General features: G+C 34.7%; 4 protein-coding genes and 1 long non-coding RNA gene across 6 annotated transcripts; 3 read left to right on the forward strand and 2 right to left on the reverse strand.

Annotated features, from left to right (window-relative positions):
- Nucleotides 1–68: 68 nt before the first annotated feature.
- LOC128676494 (sphingosine-1-phosphate phosphatase 1-like) lies at nt 69–5,422 on the forward strand. Its single transcript, XM_053756629.2, has 4 exons — nt 69–643; nt 1,172–1,422; nt 2,876–3,048; nt 4,680–5,422. The coding sequence occupies exons 1-4, from the start codon at nt 238–240 to the stop codon at nt 5,095–5,097; spliced, it is 1,248 nt and encodes a 415-aa protein (XP_053612604.1). The 5' UTR covers nt 69–237; the 3' UTR covers nt 5,098–5,422.
- LOC128676496 (uncharacterized) lies at nt 5,348–8,170 on the reverse strand. The gene is made up of 2 exons (XR_008405418.2): nt 7,488–8,170; nt 5,348–7,077 (listed from the first exon to the last, which is right to left on the reverse strand). It is a non-coding gene; the product is annotated as an uncharacterized LOC128676496 (long non-coding RNA).
- Nucleotides 8,171–8,180: 10 nt separating this feature from the next.
- On the forward strand, nt 8,181–16,270 carry LOC128676495 (odorant receptor 30a). 2 transcript variants are annotated; one of them, XM_053756630.1, is made up of 5 exons: nt 8,181–12,596; nt 12,892–12,991; nt 13,371–13,478; nt 14,072–14,227; nt 15,120–16,270. In XM_053756630.1, the coding sequence occupies exons 1-5, from the start codon at nt 11,875–11,877 to the stop codon at nt 15,171–15,173; spliced, it is 1,140 nt and encodes a 379-aa protein (XP_053612605.1). In that variant the 5' UTR covers nt 8,181–11,874; the 3' UTR covers nt 15,174–16,270. The 2 variants fall into 2 exon arrangements, with proteins under 2 accessions (XP_053612605.1, XP_053612606.1); XM_053756631.1 differs by lacking the exon at nt 13,371–13,478.
- A 197-nt stretch (nt 16,271–16,467) lies between these two features.
- On the reverse strand, nt 16,468–18,507 carry LOC128676490 (uncharacterized oxidoreductase SERP2049-like). The gene is made up of 2 exons (XM_053756624.2): nt 18,416–18,507; nt 16,468–17,403 (listed from the first exon to the last, which is right to left on the reverse strand). Exon 2 carries the CDS (start codon nt 17,336–17,338, stop codon nt 16,562–16,564), a length of 777 nt encoding a protein of 258 aa, XP_053612599.1. The 5' UTR covers nt 17,339–17,403; nt 18,416–18,507; the 3' UTR covers nt 16,468–16,561.
- A 98-nt stretch (nt 18,508–18,605) lies between these two features.
- On the forward strand, nt 18,606–20,679 carry Mulk (Multi-substrate lipid kinase). The gene is made up of 3 exons (XM_053756623.2): nt 18,606–18,802; nt 18,884–19,182; nt 19,626–20,679. The coding sequence occupies exons 1-3, from the start codon at nt 18,693–18,695 to the stop codon at nt 20,459–20,461; spliced, it is 1,245 nt and encodes a 414-aa protein (XP_053612598.1). The 5' UTR covers nt 18,606–18,692; the 3' UTR covers nt 20,462–20,679.
- The last annotated feature ends 98 nt before the right edge of the window (nt 20,680–20,777 follow it).

The following is a 20,777-nucleotide window of genomic DNA, read 5'->3' on the forward strand; positions in this document are numbered from 1 at the left end:
TCATGTGATACAGCTGTCTCTGTCACTGTCTATTACAAAGGAGTGTACCTATTGTATTCAATGATTGCGTATCTATTGTAGTATATTTTGTGTGGATGGATGACAGGAGCAGGCAGAGCCGCGAAGCTATCGCGAAGCCATCAAGCGTAACAATACCTACCACAAGGTATTTTATTCATTTTGATGTGTATGTAGCGTACCGTAAATTATAGTGTAGTGAACATACACCTTGAAATCATGAGGGATAGTATTATAACTTATTTACAGGACCCTTTATTAGTGGTCAAGGTGCAAAATTTTTTCGGTGTTATTTACAATAGACATGTGCAAAATAATGATACGTCTGTGATAAACTCTGATCGTTTGGAGCGTTTAGTTGAAGAAAATGATTTGAAGCAGCATAAAAGAATACCGAGTAATACGTCTACCAGTTCACAGTCCTCTTACGAGACGGATTCTTCAGTCGAAAGAGAGGAAATTGAGTGTACTATCAATAATAAGTTTTGGTACTATCTTTTCGTCGTGGGAACTGCTCTGGGAGATGAGATTTTTTACGCTACATTCATCCCGTTTTGGTTTTGGAATATCGACGGTGCTGTTGGCAGAAGGGTGGTCTTGGTGTGGACTGTTGTAATGTACATTGGTAAGATTGTTTTCACCTCTGTTATTTTATATAAACTTGTGTGTCCTATTGCTGGGCAAAGGTCTCCCTCATATACCTCTAAGCTGTGTGATTAATGGCAGTATTATCCTTTTTTTAATTTAATTTAATAAAAGGAATTCATAAACTTGTTACTGACTTGATGATGACATACTTTCAAGCTTATTTTAAAGTTTTATAGATAACATATTGTGGCTTCACTAGAATTTTTACATAAAAAGTACTCCCTTTCCGACACTCTGACCAAAAAGTACCCTATATACTATTCTAGGCTAAGTTTATACTAGCTGTACTAATTTTTATTGGATTACACCAGGAAGATTTGTTTGATTAAATAATAAACACCCTCAACCGCAAATCAAATAAATCTAGTGTGATGATAGATTTAGTATAAGATGCTACCTTAATTAGACTTAATATAATTTTATTATTTGATTATTAGACTTAATATAAATTAATTAAAATTTAACAGTTAAGAGCAGTTATTATTAATGGGAAATATTTTTCCAGGTCAAGGTTTCAAAGACATAATACGCTGGCCTCGCCCCGGATACCCTGTGAAGAAATTACAGACGAAATGGGCAATTGAATATGGAATGCCATCCACTCACGCCATGGTCGGGGTGTCAATACCATTCTCCGTACTGCTTTATACGATGGACAGGTACCAGTATCCAGTGCATTGGGGCCTTTTCATTGCCACAGCGTGGTGTACTCTGATCTGCATCAGTAGGATTTACCTGGGCATGCATAGTGTTTTGGTAAGCTTTTCCTTTTGTTATTTATTAGATTTTGCCCGAGGTTTCCCCGCATTAATTTCCCAGGGGACAATTATTTTTCCGGACGAAAAGTGCCCTATGTCCTTCTCCATACATGCATGCAAAATTTCAAGAAGATTAGTTGAGTAGACAAATAAACAAACAAACTTACTTTCGCATTTATAGTTAGGATTTATTTTATTACAAAAAATAATAATACAAATAATCAGCAATATGCTTCACAAATACAAATGTACAGAAATAAATCCAAATAAAGGAAAATATCCAATTTCTTATTATTGTAATTTGTTGGAATAATAAGAATGTGTAAATGTACATTCTTATAATTGACAGTAAGTTAATTTACCTGTTTTATTCATAAAAAAGGATATAGCATAGTTTTAAGCTAAAGTATACTATGTCTCTTTCTGCCAATACCAAATTAAACTGTGATAGCGACAAAACTTAATTATTACTAATGTCTGTCCAAAAATATAAATGTTTTATATATCCTTTTGAAAATAGGTACTTTGGCGGTCGATGGTTCTATTCTATAATTGTGAGGTGCAGCAAAGAGCATCAAAAAGTTGTCTTCATAATATTATCGAAGCTTAGTTTGCACAATGGAAGGATTTTTGAATTTCATGACTCTTTGACTCAAATACAACCGCTGATTTCAGATAAAATATGTATATTATATATATTGACTGAATGTAGTTTATGCTTTGTACTATTAAAAAATCATAATAATACAATGAAAAAATAAATAAATCTATGATTTTTTTACACTTGTTTACTATTTTTGTTGTATATTTTATTTATTTAATAGTGTACAAAAAATCTCAAGCTTAGGAGCTGATCGTAAATTGTATCATAGATATATGTACGCCTATTTGCTTTAAAAATTGATAGTTTGACATATTTGTCTAGAACATGATTTGACATTTCAAAGAGACTAAAGAGAGAGAAAAAAACAAAACATGTTGTTATCAAATTATATTTGGATTGTTTTTTAACTCAGTGTGAAGTGACTATAAGTAACCAAGTCCAATTATTAAGACCGTCCACCAGTGATCAAAAGGTCTCATGTTCGAATCCCACTTGTGCCACATGAATCTGCATACCAGTCTGAATTATGTAGTATTCATTGATCACCGCTTGCTTCAAGTGAAGGAAAACATGTGTAAAAAATATTAAATAGTTTATTCAAGTCGCTTATATATATATATATATAGATATCGAGATATTGTCGCAAAAGTCATGTTTGTTCAAATACGTTAGCTTTTTAAAACAGACTAAATTTTTTTTATAATACATCTAATCATGCAACACATAGTTGCCAGTACTTATAAAAACTATTTAATATTTTTTTTTACCAACATACTAACATTATTGTTTTCGATATTTGAATTTGATTTGTTGGACAACACCCTAATTATTTATTCATTGCTTCCAGGACATAGCCGCTGGCCTGCTATTGTCTACAGCGCTCCTGGTGGTTCTCATTCCAACTGTCGACTGGCTGGATGGAGTTCTACTCGCTTCTAATTACTCGCCGATACTAGTCCTAGCCGTTTCTATACTTGTCATAGTATTCCATCCAAATGCTGATAAATGGACACCTACAAGGTAACATTTTATCTAAAATTATTTTCTTTCTCATTTTCATAGGTTGTAGTTTTTTTTTTGTGGACCCTGGACTCCGATGCCCAACGGCTCAGGAAGAAACTGAGAAATTGCTCAGATGAGAGAGAGCAGTAGTTTATTTCTCAAAGTATTTTCCAAGAATTCCTGCCATCTCACACTTTTGAAATTACATTTTGTTTTTAATCTGTATCCTTGGTTAGTTGAATTAATACATTGTATATGAGTATATGTTTGTCATACTTTCACAAAAAACAAAAAAGGAAAAGAATTTGGCTACTGGTTGCATATATGATACTTTTTACCCCGAAAGTACTAATGTTTGGAAAGAAAGTCTTGACAGTCAATCGCGGCTTATAAAGGAAATGGACTGTGCATAAAAACGTAAGATTTAGATTACGCGGGTGACACCGCGGTCTACACCTATCGTAATACATATGGATTTTATACCAATAGGTTGATTGACAACAAGAAACATATGTTATCCTCATTTACATGAAGCATTTCTAATTGTAGGGATCAAGGATAACCATGCTAAATATCAACACACTTGTGCGATAACTACGCGCACCGGTTTTTGTTATCGTCTATAAATTGTAATCATTCGAGCATTTATGAATCAATAGGCAATATTACTAGTTTGATAGCTATTTAAAGATCTTAATAAACATTGGATTTTCCCAAATGGTTAGCTGTGCTTTTAGCACTACATTCGCCGTTGTTTATATAAGTAGTTCATTAGTAACTTGCTACGCTCTGGGGCTCCGCTCCCGCGGGAATTTCCGGACAAAAAGTACCCTATGTGTTATTCCAGGTTATATTCCAAATTTCATAACAATCGGTCCAGTAGATTTCTCGTGAAAGCGTAACAATCTCAACAATTACACCCGTTTGTTGCTCTTTCACGCAAAATCTGCTGGACAAATTGTTATGAAATTTGGTACACAGGTAGAATATAACCTGGAATAACACAGAGTACTTTTTATCCCGGAATTCCCACGGGAGCGAAGCTCCGGGGCGCAGCTGGTCTATGATGATTATAACAATCAACCCCAAACGTAACCGGGAACATGCAGAGATGAGAGAAAATATATATGATAAAGTTTTTTTTATCTATAATATAAATAAAAAAATAAATATATTAGAACAAATTACACAGATTGAGCTAGCCCCAAAGTAAGTTCGAGACTTGTGTTATGGGACTCTAACTCAACGATACTATATTCTATAACAAATACATATATAGATAAACATCCAAGATCCGGGCCAATCAGAAAAAGATCATTTTCCATCATGACCAGACCGGGATTCGAACCCAGGACCTCTCGGTTCAGAGGCAGGCACTTTACCACTGCGCCACCGAGGTCGTCATATAATAGAACAATAACACAAATAACTAATTTCTTTATTTCCTGTAGCTGTAGCCTATTATATTATAATTATTATTATAGTGCAGTAATAATTAAAGTATCTAATATTTACCGCGATAAATATATCTGATAAAGTTTTTACGTAAATCTAGGACATTCTTAGGTACAACATTTATTACCGCCAATTGTTTATTGCTTTTCTATGACATACTAGGTATTTGAAAAACCCATTGCTTTCCTTTTCAGAGGCGACACGACAATGATAGTCAGTGTGTGCGCAGGCATCCTGGCGGGGTCGTGGACCAACTACCAGACCGGCAACATGGCCCCCAGCGAGGCCAGCCCGCCCTACGAGATCATATGGCCCTCCGTCGAGATGATCGGCTGCACAATACTGCGCACCATACTCGGCTTTTGCGGCGTTCTAGCCACAAGGGCTTTCGGCAAGTCGATTTCATACGCATTCGTCTGTGCGCTATTAGGCAAAGACAAAAACGAGTTGCGCAATTCTGAAAACAGTCTGGACAACAAAAATAAAATTATCGTTGAACTCAGCTATAAATATTTCACGTACGGAATGATAGGGTTCAATACGACTTATGTGTTTCCAAATGTGTTTGATCTGCTGCTGATTAACAGGCCTACTTACTATACGGAGATATGATAGGATATGGATTTGAGCTGTTTATTAGTCATTCAAGTGTCATGTTGATGTTACTATGCGGACATATAAAACTAACTCACAGTCTAACTTATACCACATTCGTTTAGGTACTTAAAAATAGGTATAATATGAAATGTACACTTTAAAATCAATATCTTTGGATATTGCAAATCAACTTTATTTTAAAGTGTACAATTACATAATATTTTTTTAAGTACCTACCTAAAGAGACGTGATACAATTTTTTAGCACCAGCGTTTCCAGATTTTTTTTTTTTGGCAAAGCGGGAATTTTTGACATAATGGGTAAAAAGGCGGGATTATTTCCTCAGACGCGGGACCCAATAGGGAAATCGCAAATTAATATAAAACTGATTTTAAAATTTATTTCACCATTACAAAGGTACGTTATCCAAGATTGCTATAGGCTATATTTTATCTCAAAATTCGGGAGCGAAACCCTAGGCAATATCTAGTATTTTATATGCCCCCGACTGTACATTGTATAAGATTGTCTTTGCGCACATGCCATACTTTATTATTTCATAATTTTAAGAGAAATAGAAGATGGTATTTTTGAAAAAAAAATCACAGACAGACAGGCAGTAATCTGCCGTCATACGGAGAAATGACGTTTCTGCACTAACTTGAAAACGGAGAAAAAAAATAGTTTGTAATTTTCAATTTAAAAAGTTTGCTGCGCGAAAGAGGTTAAGATATTATATACTTTTACGGTTGTAAAATGTGTAAATAAGTGAGATCTATGTGTATACGTATTTATTATATTTATTTTTTATTTAATATCGTTAATAATTAAAATTTTATTTTTCTTCTTAGTAAAAAAAATATAGAAAAATCTTGAATACTGTATTGAAAAGACGTATATGGCTATATGTGTCTTTTCAACTCAGAAACTTTAAGAGCCGTCTTTACTACTTAGTAAGAATGTAAAAATTGGTTGTAATTTACTATTTAACAAACACATTTTTAGCCATTAGCTGCTGTTCAAGTTATTATTACTATTATTAAAAAAATGTATTATATTATATAATAAAATTTTTCGTTTTTCATCTATGAATTGGAGTTTAAAACAAAATGAAAAAAAACACGTTACGAAATAATTTATTTTATATTGACATAATAATTAAACATCATAAAAGTCTAAGAAGAAATTATACTTATACTGAAAGTTTGCAAATTTTAAAAATTTGCAGTACTAAAACGACAATCACAGCTTTGGTAGCTCAATAAATTCAGAGTATTAGTATACATATGTTCCTGAGGGCCCAATTCTTGAAATTCTATGAAATTATGCTTGGGATTTAGTGAACATTCCAAAAGAATTGTTTGAGATCACTCCAATTGAAATCAAATCAACTACATAAAAAACTTATTCTATTACTTCTTCTTTCTAATTAAATAAATGTTTTTATGGCTGCTTAATCCCTATTAATTTTGACTTAGTAATCATATTACATCCAGGTTTTAACTGATACTTATTTTCTATATTTGCAATTTTTTCCATTTGTTTCCTCTGTGCTGGTGTCTTATCATACTTTTTACGTTTCCTAACTTGCCCTTTCTTCGTTAGATTTTCCGAACAATTTTGATGAGACTCTTCGGGTGACTCCGGAATGATAATATTAATCGGCTGAGAGTTAGGAATGATGTCCATTGAGCAGTCTGAATCTTCGGAACTTTTTTGCAGTTCTAAACTTGAAGGTATAAAATCTTTATCAAAAATTGAATCGTCTGAATCAAAATCCAATTAAATCAATTTTTATTTTAAAATCTCGTCATTCAAAATCTCGTTATTCAAAATCTGGTTATTCAAAATCTCAAAAGTATCATTATTCAACATTTGGTTATCCATAGCATCGTTATTCAAAATTTCGTTATTCAAGTAATTAGTTTCACTGGAACTAGTTGGTTGTACTAACGAAATTATTTTTGAGCACCTCGAAGATCTCGCTTGATTAGACTGTAACAATTATAACCAAAACCTAAATTTTTAACTGGGAACCAGGCCAAAGCCAGGATGCGTATACTTATGTATAATAATAAAATAAATATAAAGTAAAATTTTCTACATGTACCAAATTTCATCAAAATCCGTAATTGAGTATCCTGACACACTCAAATCCAAACTTTCGTATTTATGAATAAATATAACCTATAGTGGGATTACTTATGCGTAAATATTCATACATATCACCATCACCACCACCACATTCAGACATACCACCCATCTAAACCCGTGGCGTGCCGAGGCGATTTGTTTTATAGCAATTATTACATTTTTAGGTTAATGTTGGATAGGCAGTAACGTTTGCAATGTCATAAATTTTATAAATTGAATATTACACATGAAAATATCGTGCATATACTTACCATATTTCCGTAAAAAACACGGAGACGAGCGTCGCATAGACGTCGGCTTTCGTCTCGGCTGCCTAGGCGCAACTGATTGTGCTTACAACGTGCCACGAACTTCTCCTTTACCCCGCAGTCCCCGCACATCAAACGATACTACGAAAAAAGGACGCTACTGCCACTTGCGTCTAGGTAGTTTTACGCCTGGTATACATAAGTGAACAATGCTAACATAAAGAGACACATCTTCGCCTATCCGACTTTTCTTTTTATTACAATATAGAAATGCCTTTTCATTATATGACACATTACAAAAACTGTGTTAAAAAAAGACATTTCTATTTAAATATGTCTTTTCAATTTATTATAGAACAGAAAGGTCCATCCAAATTAGTATTATTAGTGAAATATTGCAGATACGTCCTATTTTGCAGTTAGATTTTATAGGTTGCGTTTGTTTTAGCAAACTTTAAAAATACTAGCAGATGTGTCTTATTCTCCTGATTCCGAATCAGTATGAAACTCATTTTCGATAAAAACGTCAGATGCGTCCTTTCTCCGTATGACGGCAGTAATATGAGTAAGCACTTTAAGATATTATTTTTTACGACATCTACATTCCTGTTTATCATAAATTATTTACGCATTATAAATATACCTATATAAATCGTTAGGTTAAGCCTTTTTTTAAATATTACGAATATATCAGTCAGAAACCGCTCGAACAATGTGAATCAAATTTTCCTAGATTTTAGTTCAATGAACATCTCAAACACAGAGTTATTTTTACTGAAACATAATATTATTTTTTTTTAAAAAGAGCCTGAACAAAATCAGGTTTTAAATGAACACTTAAGAACTTGAGATTTTCACGACATACTTACAAGATGGAAGCCGATGAGATTTATCGTTATCAGTCATGTAATTATATCAAGGATTTTAGTAAGCAGATGGTTGTAAAACATTTAGATCATATAAAATATCAGCATTCGCCAAATAATATTGACGTCAGGCACGCAGCCGGTCATAAAAGACGAATCTTTAAGATTTAAAGTATTTTTATTTATTTACGCAAACTTCGAGGCGTCGCAACTAAGGATTTTTTTCTTTACTTGTTGAAGTAGGCTCTCACTACCTACCACATATTTTAAATATTGATTAATTAATCGAATGTAAATTTATAAATGTATTAATTTCTGATATTTATCTCTAGAACAATATTTTATTATTATTAATTGGCAAAAATATCGTTGAAGGGTTTTTACCAAGCTTTAAATACAAGGTCAACGTTTAAACTTGGTCAAAAACATTTTTTTTTTATTTTAAATTAATTTAACTACTAACTATTTTTAATTAATATTATTTTAAGCCTTAAACAAAAATTGACCGCTTATTTGGTCGATAATAATGAGAGTAGGTGTGGTGGAAATCAAAATTTTTATCAAACTTTTTAGCAATAAAATAAAAATCATTCCATGTGTGTTTAAACAATCGGCGGGAATTATTTTCGTTTACATCTGTCATCTCGTGAAAAATATTTGAATAAGGAATACAATGTCACTTTTTTTGTTGCCTGTGCAACAGTGATCCTGGGCAAAAATAATATTATAGTTTAATTTTTCACCAATTTTTTCTTTGAGTTTCACCACTATTTTCATTGTAAAATGTAAATAGCATGTGTAGATAACACTAACGCATTTGTGCCTTGAATATGGTGCATCTTTGTTTTAAAATAACGCTTATTACTGATATTATACATTTATAATAATTATAGTAATTAAATTTTTGTTAAATCCAATCCCACAAATATTGTAAATCTGAAAGTTTAAATGTGTGTGTATGATATTTGTTACTTAATCACGAAAATTCTACAAGATGGATGACGATTAAATTTGGTACATGGGTAGAATATAATCTGGAAATGCACATAAGAGTACTTTTTACAACGGAATTCACACGGGAGCGAAGTACCGGGGCGCAGCTGATAACAGTTTTATATTTAATTATAAATACAAAGGTTTATTTATTTATGGGATGGGAACATTATAAGGGACAACTGTAGCTCAGTGGCGCCCTCTAAGTTCTTTGTTTATGGTTTATTCAGTAGGTTTACGGTAACCCTTTATTGAAAATTGCATTGTTTTTATTTGTTGCCGCATCGACGGCCTCTGAGCAGAGATGGGTAGTTTCTTCCCAAAAAGTCGGGGGATTTATTGGGAAGAAACTGGGAAAATTTTGGGAGCAAACCCATTTCTGACTCGGAGGACTTCGATTATCGGAGGCCGTTGGTATCCATTAATTATGTCACACACAAATTTAACGATGTTTTTACCCTCCTGTGAGACCGTCCTAGTGTAATGTGAAATATTTTTCAACATCACTAAATTATTGAAAATAGATTTTATTATTTTTAATATTCAAATTGTTGTTCATTAAATTCGTACATCAAAAAAATGTAGGTATAATTTGTACCCGATAGCCAAATATATAACAATAGGTTATTGTTCACAAATGTGACATAATTTATGGAAGGCTCCTGTGGGATAGACAAAAATAATTTTTAGTCTCCACATCTATTATCCCATGTGTTCACAAAGTTCGAAGTACCTGTCATTTTGTTTAATTCACGACTGCCGAACAGCGGAAGTTTACTGAAAATATGGTATAAGTTTAAATTTATGTGTGTAAATTTATGATACTTACAATACATCCAAACTATATTGAAGTATAGACTGACTAAACATTCCTTGGGTCTTCCTGGCTATATAAAGCCGCTATTCCTACTATTGTCTCTAATCGTACATAATATACAGTATGTCAGGAAAGTAAAGAATGCTGATTTTAGACGAATCACCTAAATTTTTATTTTTTTGCCATTGCAACACCAAATTGCTTGAGAAACACTCAGTGTTGCTAGCCAACAGGAGATAGCGCCCTCACATTTCTGCACTTTCTTGACAGACTGTGGGAGGACCGGCCTAAAATACGTTATTTACACAGATTTAAAGTAATGTTTTTATATCTGTGGTTATTTATTACCATGGCAGTCGTGTTTATTGAATATTTTAGTACCTAGTTATTTTAGAATAATCTGTTGTATTTGTATATGCGCATGTTGTGATAAGCTTGTTCCATTGCCACTTATTAATAAATATTTGCATCACATTTGTTAATAATTTTTTTATCTTTATTACAATTTATTACAAAAAAGTTCTTTGTACAAGATTGGGGGTCAGATGTTATGCCCCAAAGGGAAGATCTTCTTTTCCTTTTGGAACCGCGGCAGCTCCAACAGTGTCATGTGTGTTCGCCGAAATTGAACAGATTTGGCATACACTTTATACCGAAATTAATAACGAAATGGAATTCCATACAAAGTTTCCGGCCGGATTTTTGTTCGACTTCAATTACGTTCTTTCTTACATCTAAGTTTAAACATGGAATATGATCATTTACGAACAGGTTTAAAGTTTTATTTGAGGGATAAGAGGGTAGATAAGGACGGATGTGTTTCTCACATATCCGTTAGCTCAGTGGCGCAATCTTCAAGTCTTTGTTATCTTGATTCACTAGGTTTACGGCAGAGTTGAGCGTAATCGGTTACATTTGTGATCTGTTTAATAATAAGATTCAAATCAATTCAGATTACTTTCAATCGAAGAAAAGTAATCTTAATTTCATTCGCGACAGATTATTATTTGCGATTAATTTTCACTAGAGACATCCCGCTAGTGTCAAGTGTATTAATATTTTTAGTGCCATATAAAAATCTTAGTGGGTCTTAGTTACTCGGTACGATCCGGTCGGTTTGACCACCCTACCAAGTCGCGCGTGGTCGATTGACCAACCAAGAGAATGATTATAATTTAGCCAAAGAATATCCCTGTTGGGATGCAGAGTTAGAAAAGGCATGCCTCATTAGGACTGTTTTTGGATATTGGGAAGGTACATTTATACTAATAGTACACTTACACTTAGAATTTCGATTTATTTTCTCTCATATATATAAATTTTTATTTCAGACAAAATTTACGTAAATATCTACTGCTGAGGCACAAACAAATTAAAACATTGAAAAGAAAATGCAAAAACATTTGATTTTATGAAATTTCATCCCAAATTATATATTCCATAGAAAATAATTAAAAAACCCACTTAAGTAGACATATTCAATTTATTTTTTTCCTAATGATCGAATAATATGGTCATTGATTGAGTTTTACATGAGAAAATTGTTCTTAACTGCTCAAAGATATGCAATTTTCCGTGACATTGAGTTTAACTTTCAAAAGTTGTACAATGATTGTCAAGTTCGCAAAGTACCTACTTAGTTACCAATTAGTTATCAATTGTTAACTCGTGTATCTAATTTAAGTAGATACCTTGGTCATGAACAGTCGGCAATATGCCAGCACACGAATCTAACGATATTTGTGCTCCAGGGAAATATTATTTCATGTTTAATTTGCAATTCCTTACTCTAGTCGGTTTGTGGCGAAACGATTCTTGGCCGAAAAGATGGTTATTTTTCTACGACATTTATGAGACAACCTTGCACATTCTGCCAATGATTTATATCGTCATAACTTCTATTGGAACTTATCAGCAACGTAACGAACTAACCCTTTTCTTGGCCAACGTGGACAAGAATCTAGTGGCTGTCAACTTTATCACGAAATATATTATCTTCATGATGAAGCGCAAGCAGCTATCCATGCTGATAACTGAAATCATTCACTCTGGGGACAATATAACAAAAAAATGCGTCAAATTAATGTCTATTCACGTCATAGTGGTCACAATATTTTCGTTGTCCGTAGTTACTGCTTTTTGTTCGCAAGCAATAATGAATAGAGAAATGATAGTGGAAGCATGGCTGCCATTTGACACGATGAAAAATTTGAAACAATATCTCACTGCGTTTCAAATTTTAGCGACTATGTTCACTCCCAGTGTTTTGAGAGGAATCGCTATGCAAGGATTGATTTGCAGTATAATTATGTATTTGTGCGAACAATTAAAAGAATTGCAGCGGAGAATTCGGTCTTTAAAATTTTCCTTAGAGAATGAGGTGCAAATGAGGAATCGATTCAAAGATATCATTAAAAAACACGTGCGTCTGATGAAGTAGGTGCAATTAGCAATACTTTTTTTTTTCAATTAGAAATTTCGAGTGCGTTTGACCTCTATATAATCTAGCCTGATGGGAAGCAGAGATGAAGTCTAAAATGTTATAAACAAGCTCAATTAATGCCTATTCACTCTTACCTTGAAGATCCCTAAATTGTATGATTCGGGGAATATCGACGCGGGGAGAGAATTCCAGACCTCGGCAGTTCGCAGTAGGAAAGAGGAACCAAATTTATAGTTTTTTTTTTTACACTTATTAAAATGTTATTTATATTGATTTTTATTATTACAGATACAGTCAGACTATGAAAGTTATTTTCAACGAGTATTTCTTCGTGCAGAATTTGGCAATCACCTTAGAATTGTGTTTGAATGCGGTTATGATGACAGTGGTAATTAATCCTACGAATAACTTTAAAATGTTGTTACAATATTTACTTTAGGGTAATTGACAAGGTCAGATAATTTTAAAAAATATATGTAAAATGCATATAAGTATTTTGAGATCATTATGATAATTCATAGACTGTAACAATAAACCTGGATCATTATAACTACTTACGAGATTTAAAGTTGGTTGAAAAGTCAATTTTAAAAGAATATCGAATAGTCATCAAAACCAAAATTTGTCAAAATATTTATATTATTTTTGTTATTTTTTGAACGGATCACACACCGGCCGGGGTCAAAGACCGGAACTAGTTCGGTATATGTACCTGCCTAGTCCGGTATTTTTTTATCAGATTTAATAAAGCATTTTTAAACTTTTAGGTTGGTCTCAGCCAGAAAAAGTTACTAATCAGTTTTCTTGCCTTTCTTTGCGTGGCTCTTCTGAATGCGTACATTTACAGCTATCTCGGTAACGAGCTGATTATCCAAGTGAGTAAAATCTTCATTTTGCCTTCTTCATTCGGTAACTTTATGTAGGTACATATTTTTACTGAAACCATAAATATTTAGGGCCAAAATCCGATAAAACCATAATCAAAATTCCAAAAACAAAACTTATGAAATGTGTAGGGTGGGGAAACTTAGTTTTAGAGTTCTGTCTTGTTCATTTCCGCCGGAAGTGTGCCACACAGGAAATAATAGTTACTTACGCACTATTTCTTTTTAATTTTCTGGTGCGGTGTCTCCTTATTCTATGGACTGTGATCATTATTCATTTCGATCTTTTACCATAATTTTCTCGATAAATTAATCTTAGGTATTAACAGAAGGCCTACCACGAAACATACAAACACGTACTTAGTATGTTACAAACGTTCACATGCATCTCTTTTTCCCGTATCGTGTAAAAAAGAGAGAACACAATGATTTATGTTTCATGGTAGCCCCCAGAAGGATCAGGGCAATTCGTAGGGCTCATGTCCATAGCAAATAAATCCCATAACTACATCTATTGTGGCGTTTAGATTTAGGGGCTCAGTGTGAGTAATAATATTTACAACTCATTTCGGGAAATTTCGCAGAGTGAGAATATAGCACACGCGGCATACGATACAGAATGGACATCGTGGCCGGTCGATTTGCAGAAAGATCTCCTGATCGTGATCAGAACTGCTCAGAAACCGTTGGTCATCAGCGCGGGTGGAATGGCAAACATGTCTATGCAAACGTTTGCACAGGTTTGACTTGAATATTTATGATCTATTTATAAAACAACAAAGTCTCCTCAGAAACAGTCCTCTAATGGGGACACCTGCTGAATGTTCCCGATAATTTTAAATTATAGGATACTAGCTGCGTTGCTTCCTGAGGCTTTGCTCCCATGGGATTTTCGGGAAAGTACTATGTATTTTTCCAGGTTATAGATATTCTACCCGTGTACCAAATTTCATAATAATCGGTTACGTAGATTTTGCGTGAAACAGTAACAAACATACACACATACATCCTCACCAAGGAGCACGCGGTCCGTGCGTCCGTGATCCTCACAAAGTTTCGCATTTATAATGTTGGTAGGATTAGTATGGAAGTTATGGATTTGAAAGTTATTACATTACAAGACAAAATCAACATTTGGGGCATAGGTATTTAATAGTCTAAGGCCCCAAATGTTGATTTGACATGTCAAATCAACATTCTCATCTTGAAGTTAATAATACTTATGCGATTCCCATACTTTTTTCCTCATAGTCGTATTCCTCATGGCTGAGAGTCGTGGTCATTACGTGGAATTCTACACACACAATAACTTTCTTGGCATTAGTAATGGAGTGGTTTGCCATTGCCTTCTCCATTTCACACACAAGTTAATAATCAACCAGGAATAAATAGGAAACCTGCACACGCAGGTTTCCTCACGATGTTTTTCTTCACCGGAAGCAAGTGGTGGTCGATGAAAACAACTATACATGAGTCAGATTGGTATACAAACTCATGTGGCATGAGTAGGATTCGAACCTGGGACCTTTCGATCCACAGGACACCACAATCCACAACCATTATACCACCACCGCTTCCAACCAACTTATTAATGAACTACTTAAAGATAATTATTTGTTGATTGATTTCCAGGCGCTCTACAATGGATACTCGATTTTTGCAGTACTAGCTGACGCGGTAGATTGAAACGTGCGAATTGGACTCGCGCACCATGGGTTCCGTACACATTTGAAGTCTACACTTAGCACACAAAGGGTAGTGGGTAGTGACCTTACGTTACTGTCTCAAGTCGATGCTATATGCACCTGCAGGCTTACTCTAGAATCACAATCCCAATTTCAATGCGAGAAACGTCATTTGGCACTCTTGAATTTAACACTAGCGCCACATTGGTGCGGATATTGAGTGAACTAAATTTCATTGGGATTGAGTTTTGGAACGTCGTTACTCTTGAAACCACTTTGACAGCTCCACATTGCGTTGAAATTGTGTTATTATTGGATATTGTAACAATAGCGAAAGAGTAACTTTGTTAGAATTGAGTTAAACCGCATCGGGCATGTTGAATGTAAAAGGATTTTCTCACTACGATATTAAAAGCTTGTTACACTCTGTTGTTACACATAATATTATTATCACCTTTATACCTATACCCTTTGTCAAATATCATTATTCTAGGTGCACGGGAAGTAAGTATATGATATACTATAGGTATTGATTTTCCTAGTAACATTTGCGACATTCCGCATTATTAATTAATTATTGACAAATTTCATGATTCAACGGTCAACGGTGTGTATGTTTTGAATTTCCTGTGAAATAGTAAAAATTTTAACATACATTTTCGTATATTCTGAACGCGTTGACTTACAAGTTTTATATGTTCACAACTTAAAAGGATTTGGGGGTACCATGAAACATAAAACGCGTAGCACGTCCTCACGTTCTCTCTTTTTTACACGATGCGTATACGATATGGGAAAATATGTCTGTCTCTTTTTCCCATATCATGTACTTACGTATGCTGTCGCATGAGACGTTAGTGACGTGCTAAGTATTTGTATATTTCGTGGTAGGTACTCTTCTGTAGTGTACAACTACAAAAGCCGTCACAGATACGTGTACTTAAAATCTAATGTGAATAGACATTATAATATTAGTGGAATTATCGTTTCTGAACTCTAAATAGATAAAAGAGAACTGTAGACTTATTACATAGAAAGGAAATAATTATACCTTTTGGCACAAAAGTATTACCGCCATCAACGAAAAGACATTTTTATTTCGCGCACTAGACACCCTCCTCCTACTACTTAGATCCTTTTTTAGGGTTCCGTACAAAAATTGAAAATAGTGTGATTCCTGATTAAGGTAAGTAAGTATAAATTATTATGGTTATAAGAAGCCGGGCTGGGACGCTAGATGTACGAGTACCTAATACGGTGAAACAGGGTAACAAAAATAAAAAATGCTTCAAAACTTCATATTTTAATATGTGGGTAGTACACAAGCGTATTGATTTTTTTTTGCTAGTCCGAATCACACTTGTCAGCTTTATTTCGTTTCAAACAATTCTATTTTATTTCCGTAAACGACTTACTTCCAATGAGAGTGCCGTTATCGGTTACGAAGTCCGATCCGGTGATACCTACAGCCTTCTCGCTGGCTAAATAAAGAATTAATTCAGCAGTTTCCTCTGGTTCAGATATTCTGTTTAATAACGTTACCATCTTTCCGATGTCGTCCCATTTTACTGTCATACCAGAATTCTCTAAAATATCAGTTCTCACAGGTCCTGGACTAACTGAATTAACTCTGACCCCTTTAGGTGCCAATTCCAAGGCTGCTCCTCTTGTAAAATGGTCCAAAGCAGCTTTGCTCACCATGTAAGATAAGAAATTTGTCATATTTGATTTCTTTCCTTCTATACTTGATATATTTACTATGCAGCCTTTAGATTCTATTAAATAAGGTGCAGTAAGGCTGGTCAGTTTTACAACAGCTCGCATATTCACCTGCATGGTTTCATCGTAAGCTTGCACTAAATTCCCATTGAGTATGCTTCCGGATACAACTATACCCGCATTGTTGATAAGGATATCCAGTTTGCCGTACTTGTCAATGGTATCTTTGACAATCCGTTCGGCATCGTTGTCTTTGCCGACGTCTGCGGCCACTACTAGAGGTGCAATTCCCGCTCTGGCGCACTTCTCAGCGACGTTTCTCAATTTCACTTGGTTTCTGCCCACTAACACTACATTAGCTCCTCTGTGACTGAAGAGCTCCGCTGTAGCAGCTCCTATGCCTGAACTGGCACCCGTCACGATCACAACTTTGTTTTTGAAACTCATTGTATTACGACTGTCAGTCTAAATTTTATTACAAAGTTGTTGTTAGCATATTTATAACACGCGTGCTGTAAAATAGGTGGTTTATCTTTCAATCGCGTGCGTGGCCACGTTATGTACCTATAGTTGGAATGATAAAAAACTAGCCATGAGCGTATCAGACCTAGCGCATTGTAGGGTTCTGAAAAACACGTCTCATGTGGTTCTGAAGATATAAGCAAGGAACGAAGCTCGAATCCCTCCGAACATACTGGTACCCGACGGTAACGGAGATGTAACAGGAGTTCAAACTCGACAACAAAGTGAAGACTTTCGTAGTTAAGTACTTAGGTACAACCTATATAAAAAGTTAACCCATTGCAATTTAGATAAATCATACATTTAGAAAAGGGAAATCGATTTAAAACTTAGTTTTCTCTCATTGGTCAAATCAAATAGTGCGAGCAGTTTCCCGAGTTTCTGAGAACACAAAGTCCAAACTAGTATTTGTTAGTTCTTTAAAACAATATACTAATACAAACTTATGTAGATTTTTGCAGACTGTACATGTGACTGAGGTGTGGTGTTCCCAAGTATCCCTAAATCTATCTATTGGCTAGCCTGTTATCGTAATCGTGTTGCACAACGATTTGATGCATTGAAAAACATTGCTTAACAACGCTCAGAAATGGGCAAAAAATTGTCAGATCGAAGTCAGATTAACGATTAAAGATTGCGAGCATTTTGCGTAATATGCTGAAATGGTTATCTACATAAAAAATTTCGTGGAAAAAAAAATATTTTTCTAGATAGATCTAGGAGGGCTCGTTAGGGTGGTGGATATTATCTTAAAACCATGGGTCGCGAGACTGAGGTCTACCTACAATCCTGGTCATGTTCCGGGTTCAAGCAAAATCCTAAGTTGCTGAAGTAGGTACCTACGTACACGTTTTATCGTTTACTACTTATCGTACGAGGTAGACAGTTAAAGTCGTGAGCAATGTTTTTGATGGTCATATGTTTAGCTTTATGGTTTTATTTCGCTTAGAGGTGCGAACGAAGCTGGTTCTGTGTACCCCGTCAATAATATATGATACTTACCTCGTTTCCTAACCAGACAGCATTAGTGAAATATATGGTGGATCTTTACGCTGCGGTATAAAGGACGGATTTGCGATGAACTTGAATGGAATATTATATGCGTCGGCATATTGCAGTACCTATGTTTGCTTTTTCCTCGCAGCCTATATGCGTTGCTGATGTCACTGTCAAACAAATTAACTGACAGTGACATCAGCATGACATGAAACAGCTGATTGTTTTTTGTAATATAATTTTATTTACATCCGATAAAATAATTTATTTCTATAAATAAAACATGGAACGAGTAGCAAAATTTGCTAAAATAATACGAAATAATTGGAAAAAGTCTGTTGTTGGTGTTATAGCTTTATATTATGGAGGAGCTACGCTAAAAGAAAAATACGAGTAAGTGCCTTTTCTCGTTTTAGGTTATGTTATATTTTATCTCGTGTCGATTAAATGAGTACCTATATTTTATTCCTATAGGATTAATGTTTTAATGCGAGCAGCATGCAAAGAAGCAGCACAGTATGGAGACGCGTTGATCCCTATGGAAAGAAATCCGACTATGGTGACTGTAATTTTGAACCCTGTCGCGAACAAAAGGACGGCGAAACGGGATTTTGAAAAGTATTGCGAGCCGCTTCTGCATTTAGCCGGGTTACAGATCAATGTAATCCAAACGGCTTCAGAGGGCAATGCTAAGGATATAGCGGAGACTTTGCACGGGACTGAAGCAATAATTGTGGCCGGTGGTGACGGAACTCTTTCTGAAACTGTCACAGGTTTGTTACTTTATTCTTTTCTATAGAAATAATTCGTAACTATAAATTAATTGTCAAGTCATGCCTATTTCTGCCACAAAACAGAAGTGCTTGCATTGTTGGGTTCCTGTTTGAAGGGTGAGACAGACAATGTGATTACAGGGTAATATGCCAAAAGGTCTTAGACTACAAAGTAGCAACACATTGCAGCCCTTGTGTTGCAAGCGTTGATAGGCTGTGGTGACTCTTCCCGTGCACTCTAGCAGTGCCTGTTTGCCAGCTTGGTAGATATATTTTACTTGGTAGATGTATTTTCATTTCACTTAATTTTGCAATTCAATATTTATAGCCATCTTATGAATGTAGCTATCAAAGAAAGAATATTTCAAATTGGATTTATAGTTCCAGAGATTAGCCATTCAATTCAGTTTTATTGTACCTACTAAGTTTATATCATTTTGCAGGTCTACTAAGAAGGAATGATAATGCAAATCAGTTTCCTCTTGGTATTATTCCACTTGGGGCTACCAATACATTTGGGAACTCCCTCTTCCCAGGCGGCAAGGGTACAGATAAAGTCAAGCAGCTGATTGAAGCTTGCATGGCAATTATAAAGGGCAACACAGATTGGAAGGATGCCATGAAAGTAGAACCAATAGCTTTAGAAGGAGAAACACCTAGTCGTCCCATATATGCTGTCTCTTCTATAGAGTATGGGGCATTCAGAGATGCTCAAGCAAAAAAAGATAAATACTGGTTTTACGGACCACTTCGTGACTATGCTACATACATTTTCAATGGGTATAAGAACTCTTTAACTTGGGAGTGCAACGGGACGATAAAATACACTCCACCGTGTGCGGGATGCAGTAATTGCATTGTACAGAAAAAGAAAGAGGCTAGAAAAGTATGGTCCCTATTTATGCCTAACACGATAGCCGCAGTTGATAAGCAGTTGTCTGAAAATCCAGATTGCTCTGCGACACAGGAGCTTTGTTACAAAACCTGCGATTTCCGGATCGAAACAGAAAATAAGGGAGAAGTGCCAGCGTTAAATGTCATGCTAGGAAAGAATGGTTATACATATACAGAATTTGTTGCTGAAGGCTGGAGTCGTATAAAGAAAGTAAGAAATAACACTTTTGTTATTCCGGTCAGAACTGTGGAGCTGCTACCACTTGAAAATGAAAATGAAGTAATGATCGAAATAGACAGAGAAGAGTTTGAGGTAAAACCAGTGAAAGTTACACTATTGCCTAAGATTATCAAGTTGTTCTGCTCACAGCAGGTTAACAGTTAAAATTGAATACTTTTATTTGGGAAGGATCTGACATTAGCTGTAGAACTAAAGTCAAGGCTATATTGTTGCTATCAGGACAGAACACAAAGAATAGTTCAAAGTGGATGAAGACTACTCCAGCCAGTTTTAAAAATAAATGAATGTATTTTCTGGATTCACTAAAAGGCATTTAAACTTATAAATGTTATATTATATTTAATACAGAAACTTAATATTAATTTCCGTCGTATTCTTACAGGTATTGTATACCAGAAATCCTTAATGTGCTATACAAAATATAGTTTTAACATTATATATTTCTATATCATATAGTTTA

The sequence above is a fragment of the Plodia interpunctella genome, chromosome 16, assembly GCF_027563975.2.
Source record: "Plodia interpunctella isolate USDA-ARS_2022_Savannah chromosome 16, ilPloInte3.2, whole genome shotgun sequence".
Classification (NCBI taxonomy): Eukaryota; Metazoa; Arthropoda; class Insecta; order Lepidoptera; family Pyralidae; genus Plodia; species Plodia interpunctella.

Excerpts from the sequence above, each read along its gene's own strand:
- LOC128676494 (XM_053756629.2), top strand. The coding sequence starts at position 238 with ATGAGGGATAGTATTATAACTTATTTACAGGACCCTTTATTAGTGGTC. Across the intron at positions 1,423-2,875 it reads TGGGCATGCATAGTGTTTTG|GACATAGCCGCTGGCCTGCT; the intron begins GTAAGCTTTTCC and ends CATTGCTTCCAG. Across the intron at positions 3,049-4,679 it reads GATAAATGGACACCTACAAG|AGGCGACACGACAATGATAG; the intron begins GTAACATTTTAT and ends TTTCCTTTTCAG.
- LOC128676495 (XM_053756630.1), top strand. The coding sequence starts at position 11,875 with ATGCCAGCACACGAATCTAACGATATTTGTGCTCCAGGGAAATATTAT. Across the intron at positions 12,992-13,370 it reads ATGCGGTTATGATGACAGTG|GTTGGTCTCAGCCAGAAAAA; the intron begins GTAATTAATCCT and ends TTAAACTTTTAG. Across the intron at positions 14,228-15,119 it reads CTATGCAAACGTTTGCACAG|GCGCTCTACAATGGATACTC; the intron begins GTTTGACTTGAA and ends ATTGATTTCCAG.
- LOC128676490 (XM_053756624.2), bottom strand. The coding sequence starts at position 17,338 with ATGAGTTTCAAAAACAAAGTTGTGATCGTGACGGGTGCCAGTTCAGGC.
- Mulk (XM_053756623.2), top strand. The coding sequence starts at position 18,693 with ATGGAACGAGTAGCAAAATTTGCTAAAATAATACGAAATAATTGGAAA. Across the intron at positions 18,803-18,883 it reads ACGCTAAAAGAAAAATACGA|GATTAATGTTTTAATGCGAG; the intron begins GTAAGTGCCTTT and ends TTATTCCTATAG. Across the intron at positions 19,183-19,625 it reads TCTTTCTGAAACTGTCACAG|GTCTACTAAGAAGGAATGAT; the intron begins GTTTGTTACTTT and ends ATCATTTTGCAG.